Below are 19899 nucleotides of genomic sequence, written 5' to 3'. Positions count from 1 at the left end.
TAGATGGAAAAAACTCACCATGTCGTCCTCCTCCTGTTTGACCCTGAGATTTGGGTTTTGATTAATAGGTTATAACTGTCTCCCTGTTTAGTACGTTTGAGAAATCAAATACAGCAGGTATAAGGGAAGTTAAAGCCACTAAAGGATTTCATATGCCTTTAAAATTTCCAAATGGGTATAAGTCTTTATCTTTTAAGGATACATACTGAAATATGGAGTGATACGATGTCTGAGATTTCTTTCAGTGAGGCACTGTGGGTAGTGGAGAGGGTAAAGATAAAAGATGATTGGATATAAGTTGGTAATTTTTAAGCTAGAAGATGGATAGATGGGGTTTCATTATACCTGTCTTTATTTCACATATGCTATTTGAAATCTTTCATAATAAATGTAAAAAGGAAACAATCGCAGAGCTTTATAGGTTCAACAATACTTTTGGTCAACCAAACTTCACCTTTTTTTTTTTTTGAGTTCGTAATTAGTATCATCGAGGGAAAGATGGGACAAAGGAAAGAGCATGGTGAAAATGGGCATATGGGCTTTGAGGCTGACAGCCGTGGCTCAGCCTCCTGCTAGCCACGTGGCAAGTCACTGAACTGAATCTGGGTCTCCAGGTCTGTAACAGCAGGAGAGTACAGTCTCATTTGCATGGTTGTGGGGAGGATTAGGGATGAAGTGGGCCAAGTGTCCGAGAACAGCACCTGGCCCATCCTAGGGGCTTAGATCTGGTAGTGTTTTATTATTGTTAGAGACAGAGAGTAATGAAGGGTAAAAATCTGCCCCAGGGCTCTCGTCTATAACCCTTTTCTTCTGTATATGAATTATAGTGCCAACGGTTATGTAACCATGGAGCTAATTTATTATTTTAGAAACAGAACTCTTAAAGACCAGATCAGACCACTTTGAGATTTACAAGAACTGTAACCAGTTTATTGCTTTTTGAAAAATGAAGTAAGGAAGAACTTCCAGAAGAAAGGCATATTAAAATGGTGGGATGCCATTTTATAGCTATTGAACTGACCTCCTTCCTTACCCCAATTAATGATAATATCCAACGTCAATGAGTTTTTTTTTTTTTTTTTTTGGTGAAACTTTTCTCATATGTATATTAGTAAACTGTTTGGGAAAGCATTTTGGCAGTATATGTTGAGAGCCACCAAAAGGCCCATATCCAGAGATTTAGTAATCACCCTTTGGAAGGTGTTCTAAGGAAATAATTAAGAAGAACTGTTATATACCCATTAAAAATTATTCTGTAATAGCATGGAAAAGGCTTATGATGAGCATGCTAGGTTGTATCTATCTTATGATCACAGCTATGCAGTTCTTACCAGAAATGTAAATGGAGGCTGGAAAAGAGCATGAAGAAGGGAAAACAGTTAATGTGTTAGGGTTGTGGTTAGTAGCTTAGTTTTTCTTTCAGAAATTCTTTTATTGTTGTTAAAGATTATGCCAGTGTGTCCAAGCATACACACTCAAAGACCTTGCAAGAGGACGTTACTATCATGGTATATGGGACCTTTGGGACATGGGTAAGGTCTTTCTGAAAACAGAGTAATAAAAACCCAGAAAGCCCCGGAAACCTTGAGGGTGTGATCACTTAAGTAGAGAAGAAATTGAAACCAAGACTTTCATTCTTGAACCGTTCCCCTACAAAATACTATACTTTGATGCTTCTTTAGATCTTTGCTGTTACCTCTCAACGTTCTTGAAATCACTTTGTTTCCAGGTTCAATTTCAGAAGCTTCAGCAACTGCGCCTTACACAGTACCATGGAGGATCCTTACCAAATGTGAGCCAGCTGCGGAGCAGTGCGTCCGAGTTTCAGGTACTTCCAGATATGTGCTTTCTTGAAGCTGAATGGAGTGTAAAAAATAGACAAAGATGACATCTTGAAGGATAAGTTGGGCCTAGGTACAGTTCAGTCTTTTTGGAAAGTCCATTAATACTCTCTCTCATAGTTTCTACAGCATACGATAGTGTTATTTCACAAATGGCTGAAGGCGGCACTGGCCAGTAGAATTATAACACAAGCATATGTCATTTAAAATGTTCTAGTAGCTACATTAAAGAAGAAACGTGGGATTAATTTTAATATCTCTATTTTTCAAAATGCAGCTTCCTCATATATAATTTTAATATTACTTAAATAAATGTTTGGCTGGGCATGGTGGCTCACACCTGTAATCCTAGCACTTTGGAGGCCAAGGCCGGTGGATCACCTGAGGTCAGGAGTTCAAGACCAGCCTGGTCATCATGGTGAAACCCCATCTCTACTAAAAATACAAAAATTAGCTAGGTGTGGTGGTGCACAGCTGCAGTCCCAGCTACTTGGGAAGCTGAGGCATGAGAATCACTTGAATCCAGGAGGCGGAGGGTGCAGTGAGCAGAGATCACACTACTGTACTCCAGCCTGGGCGACAGAGCGAGACTCTGTCTCAAAGAAAAAATAAAAAATAAAAAAAAATTTAATCCAGTGTACCCAAAACATGATCATTTTAACATGCAATCAGCTTAAAAAAATTGAGAAATCTCACATACCTTTGTGTGTACTAAGTCAAAATCTGTTGCATATTTTATACTTAAAGCATACTTTAATTTGTACCAGCTGCATTTCGCTAGTTTCATGTGGCTAGTGGCTACCACATGGGTCAGTGCAGGTGTAAGGCACAGATAAGTAGTCTGTATTGAGTTTAGATTACTGCAGTGTCCTAGTGTGCTTTCATCATTCATATAAGTGGAAAGCCTTGTTCAAAACAATGTGGAATTGGTGTTTCAGACAATGGTATATGGCACTGTTGTTAAGACATGAATTAGACCTGCTTAGATATCCTAGTCTCTGAAACATTAGGAGCCTGTCATTCTAATTATGCAATTTAAGATTTGGTGTTAAAGTTGACATATAAACTTTAAGATGAAGCATTACTTGATTATTTGGATGCCTGACCGTTTTAAAAGCACTGTCTTATTTCTTTGTGATAGAAACTGGGTTCACTTTTTTGATGATGTCAAATGAAGCCAAATGTATTATTTAAGTTGGGGACTTCAATTTGAAAGTGCTAATAGGAACTCCAAGTATAGTTGTGATTAGAAAAAGTATAACATGAACATATTTGTACCCTGTTACACTGGAATCTTGTCTTCAGTATGATGACAATGGACTCTTTACCATATTACTGCCTGTATTAGAGATCTACCTTCATATATCAAACTACCTTATATATTAACCCACTGTGTTATTTAGTATCCAAGTAACATAGGTCTCTGCCTTATGCTGGATTTCATACTTCAGGAAATACAACATTGTGCAAGTTTGCTGTGTCTGAGATCCCAATTTTGTGCTACTTTATTGTCAACTTTAGAGGAATATAGAATTTACTATGATGTTCCCCTTCCGTTGCATTGGGGAATGGGATAAAGTGGCTCAAGCCTGTAATCCCAGCACTTTGGGAGGCCGAGACGGGCGGATCACGAGGTCAGGAGATCGAGACCATCCTGGCTAACACGGTGAAACCCCGTCTCTACTAAAAAAAAAAATACAAAAAAAAAAACTAGCCGGGCGAGGTGGCGGGCGCCTGTAGTCCCAGCTACTCGGGAGGCTGAGGCAGGAGAATGGCGTAAACCCGGGAGGCGGAGCTTGCAGTGAGCTGAGATCCGGCCACTGCACTCCAGCCCGGGCGACAGAGCGAGACTCCGTCTCAAAAAAAAAAAAAAAAAAAAAAAAAAAAAAAAAAATCCTTTTTTTTTTGTGAGATGGAGTCTCACTCTCTTGCCCAGGCAGGAGTGCAGTGGTGTGATCTCAGCTCACTGTAACCTCCATTACCCGGGTTCAAGCAATTCTTCTGCCTCAGTCTCCTGAGTAGCTAGGATTACAGGTGTGCACCACCATGCCTAGCTAATTTTTGTATTTTTAGTAGAGATGCGGTTTCACCATGTTGATCAATTTGGTCTTGAACTCCTGACTTCAAGTAATCCACCCACCTTGGCCTTCCAAAGTGCTGGGATTACAGGCATGAGCCACTGCGCCCAGCCCCCAGGATTCTTTTCATACTGTTTTTGTTTTGTTTGTTTTTTTTTTTTTTCTTTGCAACAATCACAAACTTACAGAATACTTGGAAGTATAGTCCACTTAACTTTTTTCTTTTTTTTTTTTTTTTTTGAGTCTTGTTCTTTCACCTAGGCTGGAATGCCATAGTGCGATGTCAGCTCACTGCAACCTCTAGCCCCTGAGTTCAAGCGATTCTCCTGCCTCAGCCTCCCAAGTAGCTGGGATCATAGGTGCACATCACCACGCCTGGCTAATTTTTGTATTTTTAGTAGAGACAATGTCTCACCATGTTGGCCAGGCTGGTCTCGAACTCCTGACCTCAGGTGATCCGCCCACCTCATCCTCCCAAAGTGCTGAGATTACAGGCATGAACTACTGTGCCCTGCTGACATAACTTTTTTTTCACTTGGGAATAAGTTCCTCACCTGATGCCCCATCACCCCCTAATATTTCACTGTGTTTTTCCTACAAGGAAAGACATTGTTCTATATAACCAAAATACAGCCATCAAGATAAGAAAATTAACAGTGATCCGTTATTACAATCTGATCTTTAGACCTCATTCACCCAATGTCCCACTGCTGTCCTCTATAGCAAAGGGATTCAGTTCAGAATCATATGCCCGTTATTGTCTGCAGTCTCCTTCAGTCTGGAACAGCTTTTCAGCCCTTTATTCTTGACATTAATTCAAGTACTCTTAACTTTTGTGATCCTGTCACATTTGAAGATTACAGGCCGGTTTTTTTGTAGATATAACCCCTCAGTTGGGGTCTGCCTAACGTATCTTTGTGATTTGATTCAGACTATGCATCTTTGGCAGGAATAACACAGAAGTGATGCTGTTATGGTATCACATTAGGCACATGATTTTGATGTGTTCTATTAATGATGATGTTCTCTTTTATTAATTAAGGTGGTGTCCACCAGGCATGGTGACTCACGCTTGTAATCCCAGCATTTTGGGAGACTGAAGCAGGCAGATCGCTTGAGCCCAGAAGTTTGAGACCAGCCTGGGCAACATGGCGAGACCCTGTCCCTACCAAAAAAAAAAAAAAAAAAAAAAAGGCCAGATGTGGTAGTGCACGCCTCTGGTCCCAGCTACTTGGTAAGCTGAAGTGGGAGGATTGATTGCTTGAGCCTGCAGAGCAGAGATTTCAGTGAGCTCAGATGGTGCCATAGCACTCCACCTTGGGTGACAGAGTCAGACCCTGTCTCAAAAAAAAAAAAGGTGGCTTGTCTGTCAGACTTCCCCATTCTAAAGTTACTCTTTTCCCCTTTGTAAAGAATAAATATTTTGTGAGGAGATACTTTATCCAGATCTTCATTAAACTTTGAATCTATACATTAATTTTTTATCTCTCGGTATATGGTTTTATGATTTTCTGTGTTATTCAGTCTATTATAATCTATTATTTTTATTTATTCATTTTTTGAAGCAATGAAAGCACAGATTTATTGAACAAAAGTACACTATACATAGTTGGAGTGGGCTTGAGGAAGCTAATCTGTTATTTTTATTTTGATCTTCACATTCTGCCCGATTAGGCTGATGGGAGCCCTCTTCCAAACTGAGAAAAATTCTTGAAAAACTGAGGAGAGTCCCAGAGCACAGATTTTTTTTTAAGTAAATTTTTTGAGGTATGATTTACATACAATATAATTTATACCTTTTTTAGGTATACATTTCTATGCCATATTACCACCACAATGAAGATGTAGAATAGTTCCATTACCCCAAAGTTTCCCTTGTGTCTCTTTGTAAGTATTCTCCATCCCCCACCTTAGCCTCTGGAAACTACCATCTGTAGTTTTGACTCTTCCAGTGTCCTATTAGTGGAATCAAATGTCCATAGTCTTTTGAGTTTTTCTTTCACTTAGCATATTGCATTTGAGATTCATCTGAGTTGTTGTGTGTGTTAGTTTCCTAGGGCTGCTGTAACAAAGTACCATGAACTTGGTGCCTTAAAACAACAGAAATTTATTTTTTTGTGTTCTGAGTCCAGAAGTTGGAAATCATGGTGTCAGCAACACCATGAACGCTCTGGGGAAGAATCCCTCCTTGTCTCTTCCTAGCTTCCGTGAACTGCGGCAGTTCTTAGCTTGTAGCTGCATCACTTGCTCGTACTCTCTGCCTCTGTCATCACACGACTTCCTTCATTGTTTGTCTGTGTCTCTGTGTCTAAATCTTCCTCTCCTTTCTCTTATAAAGAACTAGTCATTGGATTTAGGGCCTACCCTAATCCAATGTGATCTCACCTTTGCTTGATTACATCCGCAAAGATTCTGTTTGCAAATAAAATCATATTCACAGGTTCTGGGGGATAGGACTTGAACATATCTTTTTTGGTGGCCATGATTTAACCCACTACATTGCATTGATCAGTAGTTCATTTCTTTTTATTGCTGAGTAGAATTCCCTTCTATGGATGTAGATAATTTATCCATTCATCAGTTAGTTGATGGACATTTGGGTTGTTTCCACTTTTGGCAATTATGAATAAATATTCTATAAACATTCACATACAGTTTTTGTGTAAGTACCTAGTAGTGGAATTGCTAGATTATATAGTAAGTGTATATTAACTTTAGCTTTATAAGAAATCACCAAGCTGTTCTCCAAAGTGGCTCTACTGTTTCACATTCTTACCAGCAGGGGATGAGAGTTCCAGCGACCCTGTATCTGCTCTAGCACTTGGTATTTCAGAGTTTCAAAAAAATGGTGGTTAAAAAACATAATATAAAATTTACCATCTTAACCATTTTTTAAAAGTAGTTTCTTGGTATCTTCTAAAACCATTTTTAAATGTATAGTTCAGTGGTATTATGTACATTCATATTGTGCAGCCAATCTCCAGAATTTTTTCATCTGACAAAACTGAAATCCTATGCCCATTCAACAGGAATTCTCCATGTTCCCTTCCCACCAGCCTCTGGCAACCACTCTTTCTGTCTGTATGAGTTTGACTATTCTAAGTGCCTCATATGAGGGAGATCCTATACTATTTGTCTTTTTTGTGACTGGCTTATGCTTAGTATAATATCTTCAGGGTTCACCCATGTTATAGTGTGTGACATGATTTCCTTCCTTTTAAAGGCTGAGTAACATTTCATTGTATGTGGATGCCACATTTTGTTCCATTCATCCAGTAATGGACACTTGGATTGCCTCCACCTCTTGGCTATTGTGAATAATGCTGCTATGAACATGGGTGTGCAAATAATCTCTTCAAGGCTCTGCTTTCAGTTCTTTTGAGTATGTACACAGAAGTAGGATTGCTGGATCATATGATAATTCTGGTTTTAATTTTTTTTTTTTTTTGAGACTGAATCTCGCTCTGTTGTCCAGGCTGGAGTGCAGTGGTGTGATCTCAGCTCACTGCAACCTCTGCCTCCTGGGTTCAAGCAATTCTACTGCCTGAGCCTCCTGAGTAGCTAGGATTACAGGCGTGCCCCACCACACCTGGCTAATTTTGTTTTTTTTTTTTTTTTGAGATGGAGTCTCGCTCTGTCGCCCAGGCTGGAGTGCAGTGGCACAATCTCGGCTTACTGCAACTTCCGCCTCCCTGGGTTCAAGCATTTCTCCTGCCTCAGCCTCCCAAGTAGCTAGGATTACAGATGCCTGCCACCATACTTGGCTACTTTTTTGTATTTTTAGTAAAAATGGGGTTTCACCATCTTGGCCAGGCTGGTCTTGAACTCCTGACCTCATGATACACCAGCCTTGGCCTCCCAAAGTGGTGGGATTATAGGCGTGAGCCACCATGCGTGGCCTAATTTTTATCTTTTTAGTAGAAATGGGGTTTCACCATGTTGGCCAGACTGGTCTTGAACTCCTGACCTCGTGATCTGCCTGCCTTGGCCTCCCAAAGTGCTGGGATTAGAGGCATGAGCCACCGCACCTGGCCCTGGTTTTAATTTTTTTTTTTTTTTTTTTTTTTTTTTTTTTGAGACGGAGTCTCGCTCTGTTGCCCAGGCTGGAGTGCAGTGGCCGGATCTCAGCTCACTGCAAGCTCCGCCTCCCGGGTTTACGCCATTCTCCTGCCTCAGCCTCCCGAGTAGCTGGGACTACAGGCGCCCGCCAGGTCGCCCGGCTAGTTTTTTTTTTGTATTTTTAGTAGAGACGGGGGTTTCACCATGTTAGCCAGGATGGTCTTGATCTCCTGACCTCGTGATCCGCCTGTCTCGGCCTCCCAAAGTGCTGGGATTACAGGCTTGAGCCACCGCGCCCGGCCAGTTTTAATTTTTTTAAGGAATGGCCATGCTATTTTTCTATAGCAGCAGTACCATTTCCATTTTCCATTCTCACCAACAGTACAGAAGGGTTTCATTTTTTCCACATCCTCACCAATACTTACTTTCTGTTTTTGTTTGTTTTTTTGATAGTAGCCATCCTAGTGTGTGTGAAGTGGTAGTATTTCTTTTTTTTTTTTTTTTTTTTTTTTTTTGAGGCGGAGTCTCGCTCTGTCGCCCGGACTGGAGTGCAGTGGCCGGATCTCAGCTCACTGCAAGCTCCGCCTCCCGGGTTTACGCCATTCTCCTGCCTCAGCCTCCCGAGTAGCTGGGACTACAGGCGCCCGCCACTTCGCCCGGCTAGTTTTTGTATTTTTAGTAGAGATGGGGTTTCACCGTGTTAGCCAGGATGGTCTCGATGTCCTGACCTCGTGATCCGCCCGTCTCGGCCTCCCAAAGTGCTGGGATTACAGGCTTGAGCCACTGCGCCCAGCCAGTATTTCAAAGTGAAAAATTTTAGGCTGCTCTGCCTGTGGAGTAGAGTAGCCATTGTTTTATTTCTTTACTTTCCTAATAAACGTGCTCTCACTTTGCCCTAAAAATTTGTTTAAAAAAAAATTTAGTAATTCTAGTACCTGTGTAGTGGTATCTCATTGTGGTGTTTTTGTTTGTTTGTTTGTTTGTTTTTGAGACAGAGTCTCGCTCTGTCACCCAGGCTAGAGTGCAGGGGCATAATCTCGGCTAACTGCAACCTCCGCCTCGGTTCAAGCGATTCTCCTGCCTCAAATAGCTGGGATCACAGGCATGCACCACCACACCCGGCTAATTTTTTGTATTTTTAGTAAAGATGGAGTTTCACCATGTTGGCCAGGCTGGTCTCGAACTTCTGATCTCAGGTAATCTACCTGCCTCGGCCTCCCAAAGTGCTGGGATTGTAGGCATGAGCCACCCAGCCAGGTCTCATTGTAGTTTTAATTGCATTTTCCTAATGATTACTAATGATGTTGAAAATTTTGTGTATGCTTATTTGCGATCCTTATACCTTCTTTGATGAAGTGTTCAAATCTTGTGTCTAGTTTTTATTTTTATTTTTTATTTTTTTTTGAGGTGGAGTCTTGCTCTGTTGTCCTAGGCTGGAGTGCAGTGGCATGATCTTGGCTCACTGCAAGCTCCGCCTCTTGGGTTCATGCCATTCTCCTGCCTCAGCCTCCTGAGTAGCTGGGACTACAGGCACCCGCCACCATGCCCAGCTAATTTTTTTTGTATTTTTAGTAGAGATGGGGTTCCACTGTGTTAGCCAGGATGGTCTCAATCTCCTGACCTTGTGATCTGCCCGCCTCGGCCTCCCAAAGTGCTGGGATTACAAGCATGAGCCACCACGCCTGGCCTTGTCTAGTTTTTACATTGAGTTGTTAATTTTCTTAATCAGTTGTGAGAGTTGTTTATATATTCTGGATACCAGTTCTTTATCAGGTATGTATTTTGCAAATATTTTCCCCCAGTCTGTGGCTTGTTTTTTCATTTTCTCAATAGTCTCAAAGACTAGAAGTTTTAAATTTTGAAGTCTAGTTTATCAATTGTGTTATTTCATGATTTGTGCTTTTGTTTTATCTATTAATAAGAGTTCTTCGCCTAACTCAAGTTCCCAAAGGTTTTTTTCCTGTGTATTTCTCTATTAGTTTTATAGCTCTGTGTTTTACACTTAAGTAAATTACGAGTTAATTTTTTTGTGTGGTATAGGGTGTGGGTTTGAGGCTAACTCATTTTGCTTGGGGATATTAAATTGTTCTAGCACCATTTGATGAAGACTTTCTTTTTTCTATTGAAATGCCTTGGTGCCTTTGTTGAAAATCAATTGACCATATACATGTGGGTCTATTTCTGGACTCTTATCTTCTGTGTCATTGGTTTCATTGTCTATCATTTTGCTAATATCACACTGTCTTGATTACTGTACCTTTATGGTGAGGCTCAGAATTAGGTAATGAGAGTCCTCTTTGTTCTTTTTTGAAGCTGTTTTGCTTATTTTAGTTCCTTTGCTTATTCATAATGTTTTAGAATCAGCTTGTTAATATCTACAAAAAACCTGCTAGGATTTTTTTTGAGACAGGGTCTCGCTCTGTTGCCCAGGCTGGAGTGCAGTGGCATGATCTCCACTCACTGCAAGCTCTGCCCCCCGGGTTCATGCCATTCTCCTGCCTCAGCCTCCCAAGTAGCTGGGACTACAGACGCCTGCCACCACGTCCGGCTAATTTTTTTGTATTTTTGGTAGAGATGGGGTTTCACAGTATTAGCCAGGATGGTCTTGATCTCCTGACCCTGTAATCCACCCGCCTCGGCTTCCCAAAGTGCTGGGATTACAGGTGTGAGCCACTGCGCCTGGCCAACACCTGCTAGGATTTTAAATAGGTTTGCATTGAGTCTATAGGTAGGTTGGGGATAACTGACCTCTTGATAATATGGAGTCTTCCATGAATGTGGTACAGAAACACAGATTTTTATTGAAGTTCAGTTGCTTATAATCACTTTTTTATATACAATCCTCATTTTTATTGTATTTATGTATTTTTGATTGACAAAATTGTATATATGTATGGTATACAATATGATGTTTTGATAAATGTATACATTGTGGAATGGCTAATCAGACAAACATATGCATCCTCTCACATCATTATCATTTCTTTTGTGGTGAGAATCTACTCTTTTAGCAATTTGAAAATATATGACACATTGTTATTAACTTTAGCAATCATGATGTACTATAGATATGTTGAACTTGTTCTTCCTGTCTACTCCTTTTATGTTTGTAAATCACCTTGGAGTTTACAAAATGCTTTCATATTTGTTATTTTACTTCATCCTCTTACTACAACATTGGTTGGTAAGTGTAGTACTATTTTAATATGGTAAAGACCAATTTTCTATCCTAATGGAGGATCTCAAAGTGCATTCTTTTTTTCTAACCCAATGAGCCCTTATGCTAAGAAATAGACTTATCAGATGAGTAAACAAAAGCCAGCTTTTCAGCCTGCCTTCTGATAATCTTTAGCAAGGGGCAGATCATCAGTCAAGAGATGGCCAGGGTTACAGCCCTCATGTCTCTAGGCAGGGCCTGGCACACATACACTGAGGGCAGAGAGGAGGAAGTGGGCGTTACCTTCTCTGAGAGCGAGGGCTAGAGCTGTCTTTTCTGCTCAGTGGAGGGATAGCATGTTCTAGCCTGTGTAACAGCTAGGGCACATGTTGACTGAGTGGCTTGTCAGGCAGCTGTAGAGAGAGGGACAAAGGGCTTCTCTCTGTGTAGGGGTTTGTAGGTATAGTTGTAGCTTTTCATATCCCTTTTTTTTTTTATATTTGAGACAAGGTCTCAAAACAGTCGCCCAGCTGGAGAGCAGTGATGTGATCTTGGCTCACTGCAACCTCCACCTCCTGGGCTCAAGGGGTCTTCCTGTCTCAGCCCCCCAGGTAGCTGAGAGTACAGGCGCAAGCCACCACACCCGGCCAGTTTTTGTATTTTTGTAGAGATAGAGTTTCACTATGTTGCCCAAGCTGGTCTCGAACTCCTGAGCTCAAACGATCCACCCACTGTGGCCTCCCATAGTGCTAGGATTACAGGTGTGAGCCACCACTCCCAGCCTCATATCCTTTATATAACCTACCCTAATCCTTTCAAATCATATCACTAAAAACTAATTGCACTTTTTACATCTCTATTAACTACACTTTAACAAAATTGTATCATGTCGTTTATAACTGAGGGCTTTTAAGTTCTAATTTAGGGAACAATCTGATGGTCAAGGGAAGAAGCCCTTGTAGCAAAGCAGTTTGCAAAGGCCTGGAAGGCCAGGTCCAGCAAGGTGGGTTTCCTGGGGCCCACTATCAATATGAGTAGTATAATGAGGCCCAGAGTTTGCATAGCAAGTAAGTAAGAGAACCAGGACTTAAAAATCAAGGCTTTGACTTCCAGTTCCATTTCCATGGTTTTCCTTTACTGCATTTCCTTTCAAATTTTCATAAGGTTCTTTAAAGAAAAAAAAAAGATTGGCAAAAAGATACATCAGTTAAACAAAAGAAAACCTAGGTAGCAGTATTAATCTCAAAATACCTCTGCTAACCACAACTGACATTTATTGAGTATGTGCTATGTACCAGACACTGTGTTAAGCTCTCTATGTAGATGGTAATTGTCATAGCATTATATGACTTTCACATGATGAAACAACATAGCAACAAATTGCAAAAAGGAAAAACTCCAATAAATGAGGAAAATTCGACAATAGCACAATTGTAGATTTTTAACTCACTATGACTGAGCCAATATTCAAAATGAAGATAATAAAGAGTGATACCATTAACAAATCCGAATTGCTGTATACCAAAATTTATGCTCTAGAGTTGATTCGCTAAAAAGGTAAGATATCTTTCTAGATATTTCTAGACTCATTTTAAAAGCAATACTTCTTTTTCTAATTATAAATGTAACACTTGCTTATTACAGAATGCTGGTTACATCTTTGTTCACCATTTGGCCTTTTCTTTCAAAGTTTTGCAGTGACTATAAATATTTTTTAACAAAATCAGCCTCATATGCATGTATAGTTTTGTATTTTCCTTCTTTCTGTTCGGGAATATTTTCCCATATGTGTTCAATGGTTTTCAGAAACATTATTTCTAGTGACTACATGCTCTTTTGTCACATGGATATGCCACAGTTTAACTGCTCCCTTGTTATTTGGGTTGTTTTCACTCTTTGTTCGTGGTGTGTGTGTGTGTATGTGTGTGTGTATAGTGTAAATTGATCATATATTAGGCCAAATAAATTCTCAGTAAATTAAAAAAGGAGAAATCGAATCTGAACATAATTAATAAAATTGTAATTAATACTTAAATTTAAAAATCCAGGTATTTGAAAAAAATTTTAAAGCCTTTTTAATAACTGTTAGATATACTATCAGGCAGGCTGGGTACCATGGCTCACGCCTGTAATCCTAGCACTTTGGGAGGCTGAGGCAGGCAGATTGCTTGAGTCCAGGAGTTGGAGAAAGATAATGAAGGGCTAGAAGAATGCCTTCACTTTGAAAATCTGAGGAATGCCTTGGATCCCTTCTGAGGAAAATATGTAAATGTGTATACATGATCTTATTCACTTATTTTATTTATTTATTTATTTATTTATTTTGAGACAGGTCTTGCTCTGTCACCCAGGCTGGAGTGCAGAAGTGTGATCTCAGCTCACTGCAACCTCCGCCTTCCAGATTCAAGCGATTCTGCTGCCTCAGCCTCCTGAGTAGCTGAGACTACAGGCGCCTGCCACCATGCCTGGCTCATTTTTTGTATTTTTAATAGAGACGGGGTTTCACCATGTTGGTCATGCCAGTCTTGAACTCCTGACCTCAGGTGATTTGCCCGCTGTGGCCTCCCAAAGTGCTGGGATTACAGGTGTGAGCCACAACACAAGGCCTTGTTCACTTCTTTTTTTTTTTTTTTTGAGGCGGAGTCTCGCTCTGTCGCCCGGACTGGAATGCAGTGGCTGGATCTCAGCTCACTGCAAGCTCCGCCTCCCGGGTTTATGCCATTCTCCTGCCTCAGCCTCCCGAGTAGCTGGGACTACAGGCGCCCGCCACCTCGCCCGGCTAGTTTTTTTTGTATTTTTAGTAGAGACGGGGTTTCACCGTGTTAGCCAGGATGGTCTCGATCTCCTGACCTCGTGATCCGCCCGTCTCGGCCTCCCAAAGTGCTGGGATTACAGGCTTGAGCCACCACGCCCGGCCTGTTCACTTCTTTTAAAAAAGTTTTTTTTAGGGAAAATTTCAAACAGTTTACACTCATTTTTGCTTAAATTTTGATCTTGTCAAGAACTCTTGGCCTAGGGTGACTTACATTTGTAAGTTTGTATTAAATATTTAAAAATCAGCTGGGTGCAGTGGCTCACACCTGTAATCCCAGCACTTTGGGAGGCCGAGGCGGGCAGATCACCTGAGGTTGGGAGTTCGAGACCAGCCTGACCAACATGGAGAAACCCTGTCTCTACTAAAAATACAAAATTAGCCGGGCATGGTGGTGCATGCCTGTAATCCCACCTACTTGGGAGGCTGAGGCAGGAGAATCGCTTGAACCCAGGAGGTGGAGGTTTGCAGTGTGCCAAGATCGCGCCATCGCACTCCAGCCTGGGCAACAAGAATGAAACTCCATCTCAAAAAAAAAAAAAAAAAAAAAAAAAATTACATTTCCCTGATTTTCCTTTACCTGTTTTTTTTTTTAAATTTGTTTTGTTTTGTTTTTGAGTCTATAAAATGTATCTAATGGAAAATTGTGGAAAATGTTTTAGTAACTTAGCACAAGGTTAAACAGGCAAATGGCACTGTCATGGAGTTATTTGAAGTATCTTTGCTGTTGCTATTGTCCCCTTTAATCCTCAAGCAGCCTTTTAGCAGCCTTTGAAATCTCATTTGTCCTCATGTACATAATCCAGTTCTGTGTGCATATATGCATGTCAGATCTCAAGACCTGCTTTTTTTGTTGTTGTTGTTATTTCAAGGTAATATAAAGTAGCATATTGGTGCCACCATGCATAATCCAGAACCCCTTTGCTTTCCATAGAAGCCAACCTCTCAGGGCTCCTGCTCCCCTTACTGAGGGTGCAAGCCTGGGAAAGGGGAGCAGAAACAGGTTTGGAGGGAAGGATCAGCTCTGCCTGTCCTGTTGCCCAGGGAGCACTCCTAATAATGCTAAGGAGCTCAATTCCAAGCAGGTGAGAAGCTTAACGGAATGAAACAAGAGAGGCTGATTCTCATTAAATATTTTCAGATTGTGTAGGGCAGAACGATGAGATAAACAAAGCATCCATCCGCCCTCTACTTCTTTTTTCTGAAAGGAAGAGGTGAGGTTTCTTCATGCCATTTGGACAGTGTTGGGGTTACGTGATTAGACTCCCCGCAACTGAGTTTCGTTAGGTAAATCACAGAATTCTCTGAATCTCATCTATAAGTGATGATAATGACAGTTACTTGATAGAGTTGTTCATAAGGATCTAATGAATGCAGAATAAATGCATATCTCTGGAAACTAAAGTACTAAGCAAAGGTCAGTAGTATAGTAATACAAATAGTGCTTAGGAACAATTGTGAAGTAGGAAGTTTGTCTTTATCACTTCCTACCTCTTTTTTTCTGTGCTCTTCTTACTGTCTCCCCCTCACCTCTGCTGTCCAATATGTTAGTCACTAGTCATTTGTGGCTATTTCCATTTAAATTAATTAAGATTAAATGCAATTAAAAATTCAGTTTCTTGGTTGATTAAGCCACATTTCAAGTGCTCAGGAGCCACATGTGGTGGGTGGCCACCGAACTGGAGAGCACTGCCCCCTATTTTGAGAAGTGGGAGAGTTCTTGGAGGAGGTAGGCATTCTCATGCTGCATTCTAGGTCCCAGTTTCAGCACGGAATTAAGTCCTCACCTTCCCCTAAGAGTCCAGGGCTCTATAGTAATCTTCACTTCCCTGCTTGTCTTTATCAACCAATCAGATTTCTGTGCCTTGGCTGAAGTGTTTATTTGAGTGGTAAACAAAGCACCCTGATTAAGTTCATATCAAAAACTTTGAACCTCCACTTAACCGCTCTGAGTTCATGCATTTCAAAAAAGGATGCCCACAATATCAGATCTCCGTTTGGTAGAATTTCTCACTGTAAAATGTGGCAGTTCCTCCGAAAGGCTGTGTGGTAGGCGCACCCTTACATTACATTACATTACATTACACACACACACACACACACACACACACACAAACACAAACACACACACGTCTTCTAAAGGAACAGACTGCCCTGTGAGGGTGTCGGGTGTCGTGTTCTCCTGCTCCCTCCCTACTCCAAGAGTGGTGTTAACTACTTTTCTTTTTCACTCTTCATTAATTGATTAATAAATAATTGATTTGGCAAATGTTTCCCAAGCACCTGCTGTGGCAGCAGGTCTGTATTAGGCTCAGGACACATAGAAGCAAAGAAATTGGCCCTTCCACAGAAGTCAGCAGCCCAGTTAGTCCTCGTTTAACACCATCAATTCTGTGTCCAGCACTGTGGCCTGAGCAGCCTGCATCTGGCCACTGCCCCTCAGTGAAGAAGGCTGCTCTGCTTTAAGCCACAAATGACCTTGGAATCTCAGAGACTGTTCCAAAATGGTTCTGTCTTGAGTCACAGATCAGAGAGTCTCCACAGAGATCTCAGAGTAGCTTCTTGTGTCATCTAATGGTCTTCAGAAATTCTGTCTCTGTTTCTGTGGTCAGCTCCCAGCTGCTCATTGTTCCTAATCACCTCTCATCTAGTTCTTTTGTCTCCTGGAGTATGGGCAGTGACTTGTGGAAACTCTGCTTCCTTTCGTACTCCCCAGGATGAGCTGTGGTGTGATAAAGATGAGCTCGGGCAGCAGGCAAACCTGGGTGTGAGTCCTGGTTCTGCCACTCTTGATCTATGATTTGGGCATTTCCTCAACCATCTCAGCCTAGTTTTTGTATGTGAATGAGGATTATAATAATTATCCATAGGATAAACTGAGCTAAGAGGAGGCATGAGGCTTTGACCAAGGGGTTTTGGAGCTGGAGTGTGTTAAGGGAACTGGGGTGTAAAGAAATCTGATTCCTTCCCAAGCATCTAACTAAATTCTGATCATGTATAGTCATTCTTCATAGTTTGTGGCATAGTTATTTGCTCAGAACTTTAAAGTGAGAGGGAATTTTGTTCCCAAGGTTATAATGTTATATTTTCTTCCCTTAGCCAGCCCTACTCTTGGTACAGCATGCTCTCTGCCAGCCATGAGACAGTCTGCTTTTATCCAAATACTATTAGATATAATGAGGCAGGGCAATGACCTTGGGCTTCTGCATGAGATTAAGAAGACCACATTTATAAATTATTTTAGCATGAATTATTTCTGGGAAAGATTTTAACTGATTACTAATATCATCTATTTTATGTTGTTTCTCACTTTCTTTTTCAGAGATTGACATTTTTCTGACCTTGTCTGAATTCTTTTTAAGAGTTTGTACCTCCTAAACTACATGCACTTTGCAACTCTGATTTTTATACTGTGTCTATGTGTGATGTGCTCACTGGTTTGCCTTTGATTTTGACTTCCAGCAGCATATCCTTCTATTCTGCCTAAGGAGAAGCACAGAGAGTTAGGGGGTTACTTAATAGTTTTGGAATGTGCATCTGTCCCGAAATAGGAGCTGTGACCAAGAATATGGTTGTTGTATTTTTAATCCATATTTGAATCATTTTTCCCTTCCTTTTTATCTAGCCATACATGTTGAATAGAAGTCTTATAGAATGAGAGAGAAAAGTATAGACAACTCATGAATCTCTAATCATCTGGGATAAAGCCTTTGTTTGAAATTATAGAAGGGGTGGGGAAACATTGGTCCCACACACTGAATTAGGAACATCTGTACCCATGAGAACTTGAGCAAGAGAACTGGAATATTGCCATTTTCATTCTGCCTCCCACGTGCTCTCAATCGTTCATGCAGTGGAGGGGCAGAGACAGCATGGATACTTGGGATCTTTAAAATACCCTTCCAGGTAGTGTTTTAAAAGACTGAATCAGATTCCATTAATTGAAAATTTTCATGCCAGAGAAGTTGGAAGAGATGGGAATGTTTCCTGAGAAGTCTATCCATGGGATGAAGCCAGTGATCTACTTGAAAAGAAATACCACAAGTACTAAAGTGACAACATATACTTTGCCTTAAAATATGGCAAAAGCTTTAGGGCAGTACAGAGGCTGCATAGTGTGATGGGCAAAAGGGTCACACTCTGAATCCAAATGTGGCCTCTACCACTTTCTCGCTGTGTGACCTTGGGCAAATCACTTAGCATCTCTTTGCCTCATTTTTCTCACCTGTAAAATGGGCATAGTTATAATGCCAATATCAGAGTTTTGTTGAGAAGAATAAATGAGTTGTTACATATAATGCCCTTAGAACAGCGGTTGGCACAAGGCATTAGAGGTGTTTCCTCTTTTTTTTTTTTTTTTTTTTTTTTTTTTTTTTGAGACAGAGTCTCGCTTTGTCAGCCAGGCTGGAGTGCAGTGACATGATCTTGGCTCATTGCAACCTCTGTCTCCCGGGCTCAAGCAATTCTCTTGCCTCAGCCTCCTGAGTAGCTGGGATTATAGGCATGTGCCACCATGCCCAGCTAATTTTTGTATTTTTAGTAGAGATGGGGTTTCACGACGTTGGCCAGGCTGATCTCGAACTCCTGACCTCAGGTAATCCGCCCACATCAGCCTCCCAAAGTGCTGGGATTACAGGCGTGAGCCACCACGCCCAGCCAAGGTGTTTCCTCTTATTTTAATTGTTCCTACTGCTCCTGCTTCCACTGCTGTAATTCCCTCTGCCATCGCTGACACCTCTGCTGCCACAACTACAGCACAGGCTTGGGCATTAGCCTGGGTTTGAGTTCTAGCACTGCTACTTACCTATATAAGTCCAAGTCCCGTTTCTATATTTGTAAACTAGGAGTGTTAACAGTACCTACTTCACAGGACCTGGTGAGGATGAAATCGGATAATATGTGTGAAGCGCCTAGTACAATAAATGCTTTGTTGTTACTGCAGCAGCTCTCAACCAGGGATCCTCCCACACCAGAGTGTTGTACTCCACTGTGAGTCAGGTTACAAGTTATGTTTCTTACTAATAAAGTACCAATGGTTAGGAATTATTTTTAAAAATAATTAGGGTTAAATCAAGGGTATCCCCACCCTGACAGTATTGCTCTTCACTTCTATTGTGAGAAGTGGGAGAGTGCCTGGAGGAGACAGCCCTGCCCTTCTAGGATTGACCATACTCTGGCTGTATCTACAGCTGTTGGGATATGGGGGTGGGGGATGCACATGTGAAAGGTGAGTGCTTTGTGTGGGGGCAGAAAACAAACTTGAGTGTTGCTGGCCTTGGGGTGCTGTTATTTCTGCTGCAGAAGGTGCCACTCGTGCTCTTCAATGTGGCAGCCCCCCTTTTTAGTTGATTGCCCAGACCAAAGTGTCATTATCCCCCAAAGCCCAACTGTTCTTATCTTGCCTAAACATATATAGATGCCAGGAAACACTTGTTGTGACTATTAAAATCACTTTTTATTATATTAAGCAGCTACTGTAACTTGCCCGAATTTATTCATTAATAAGTATTTATCGAGTGCCTTTATGAGTAAGATATTATTGGGTTTGTGAAGAGAATTCAGACAGTATCAGTTTAAGAAGCTTATAATCGAGTGTGATAGACGAGGTGGATATACAATAATTATAGCACAAAGATGTTAACTCTAGTGTTCTTTTTCTTTTTCTTTTTTTATTTTCGAAACAGAGTCTCACTCTGTCACCCAGGCTAGAGTGCAGTGGCATGATCGTGGCTAACTGCAACCTCCACCTCCCAGGTTCAAGTGATTCTCCTGCCTCAGCCTCCTGAGTAGCTAGGATTATAGGCACATACCACCACGCCCAGTCAATTTTTGTATTTTTAGTAGAGACGGGGTGTCACCGTGTTGATCAGCCTGGTCCCAAACTCCTGACCTCAAGTGATCAGCCTGCCTCGGCCTCCCAAAGTGCTGGGATTTCAGGTGTGAGCCACCATG

At 41.2% G+C, this 19899-nt stretch overlaps 1 protein-coding gene across 7 annotated transcripts in view; it reads left to right on the top strand.

Moving 5' to 3' along the window:
• Positions 1-19899, top strand: part of CRTC3 (CREB regulated transcription coactivator 3) — a 121402-nt gene that overhangs the window by 8377 nt on the left and 93126 nt on the right. For all 7 annotated transcript variants that reach the window (XM_030929975.1, XM_030929972.1, XM_030929973.1 and 4 more), the window contains exon 2: positions 1730-1828. In XM_030929975.1, the coding sequence (XP_030785835.1) occupies positions 1730-1828 (99 nt within the window). The remainder of the gene's footprint in view (positions 1-1729; positions 1829-19899) is intronic.

The sequence above is a fragment of the Rhinopithecus roxellana genome, chromosome 5 (genome assembly GCF_007565055.1).
Source record: "Rhinopithecus roxellana isolate Shanxi Qingling chromosome 5, ASM756505v1, whole genome shotgun sequence".
Taxonomy (NCBI): Eukaryota; Metazoa; Chordata; class Mammalia; order Primates; family Cercopithecidae; genus Rhinopithecus; species Rhinopithecus roxellana.
The sequence above is the reverse complement of the archived record's forward strand: the minus strand, read 5'-3'. Positions and strand labels throughout refer to the sequence as shown.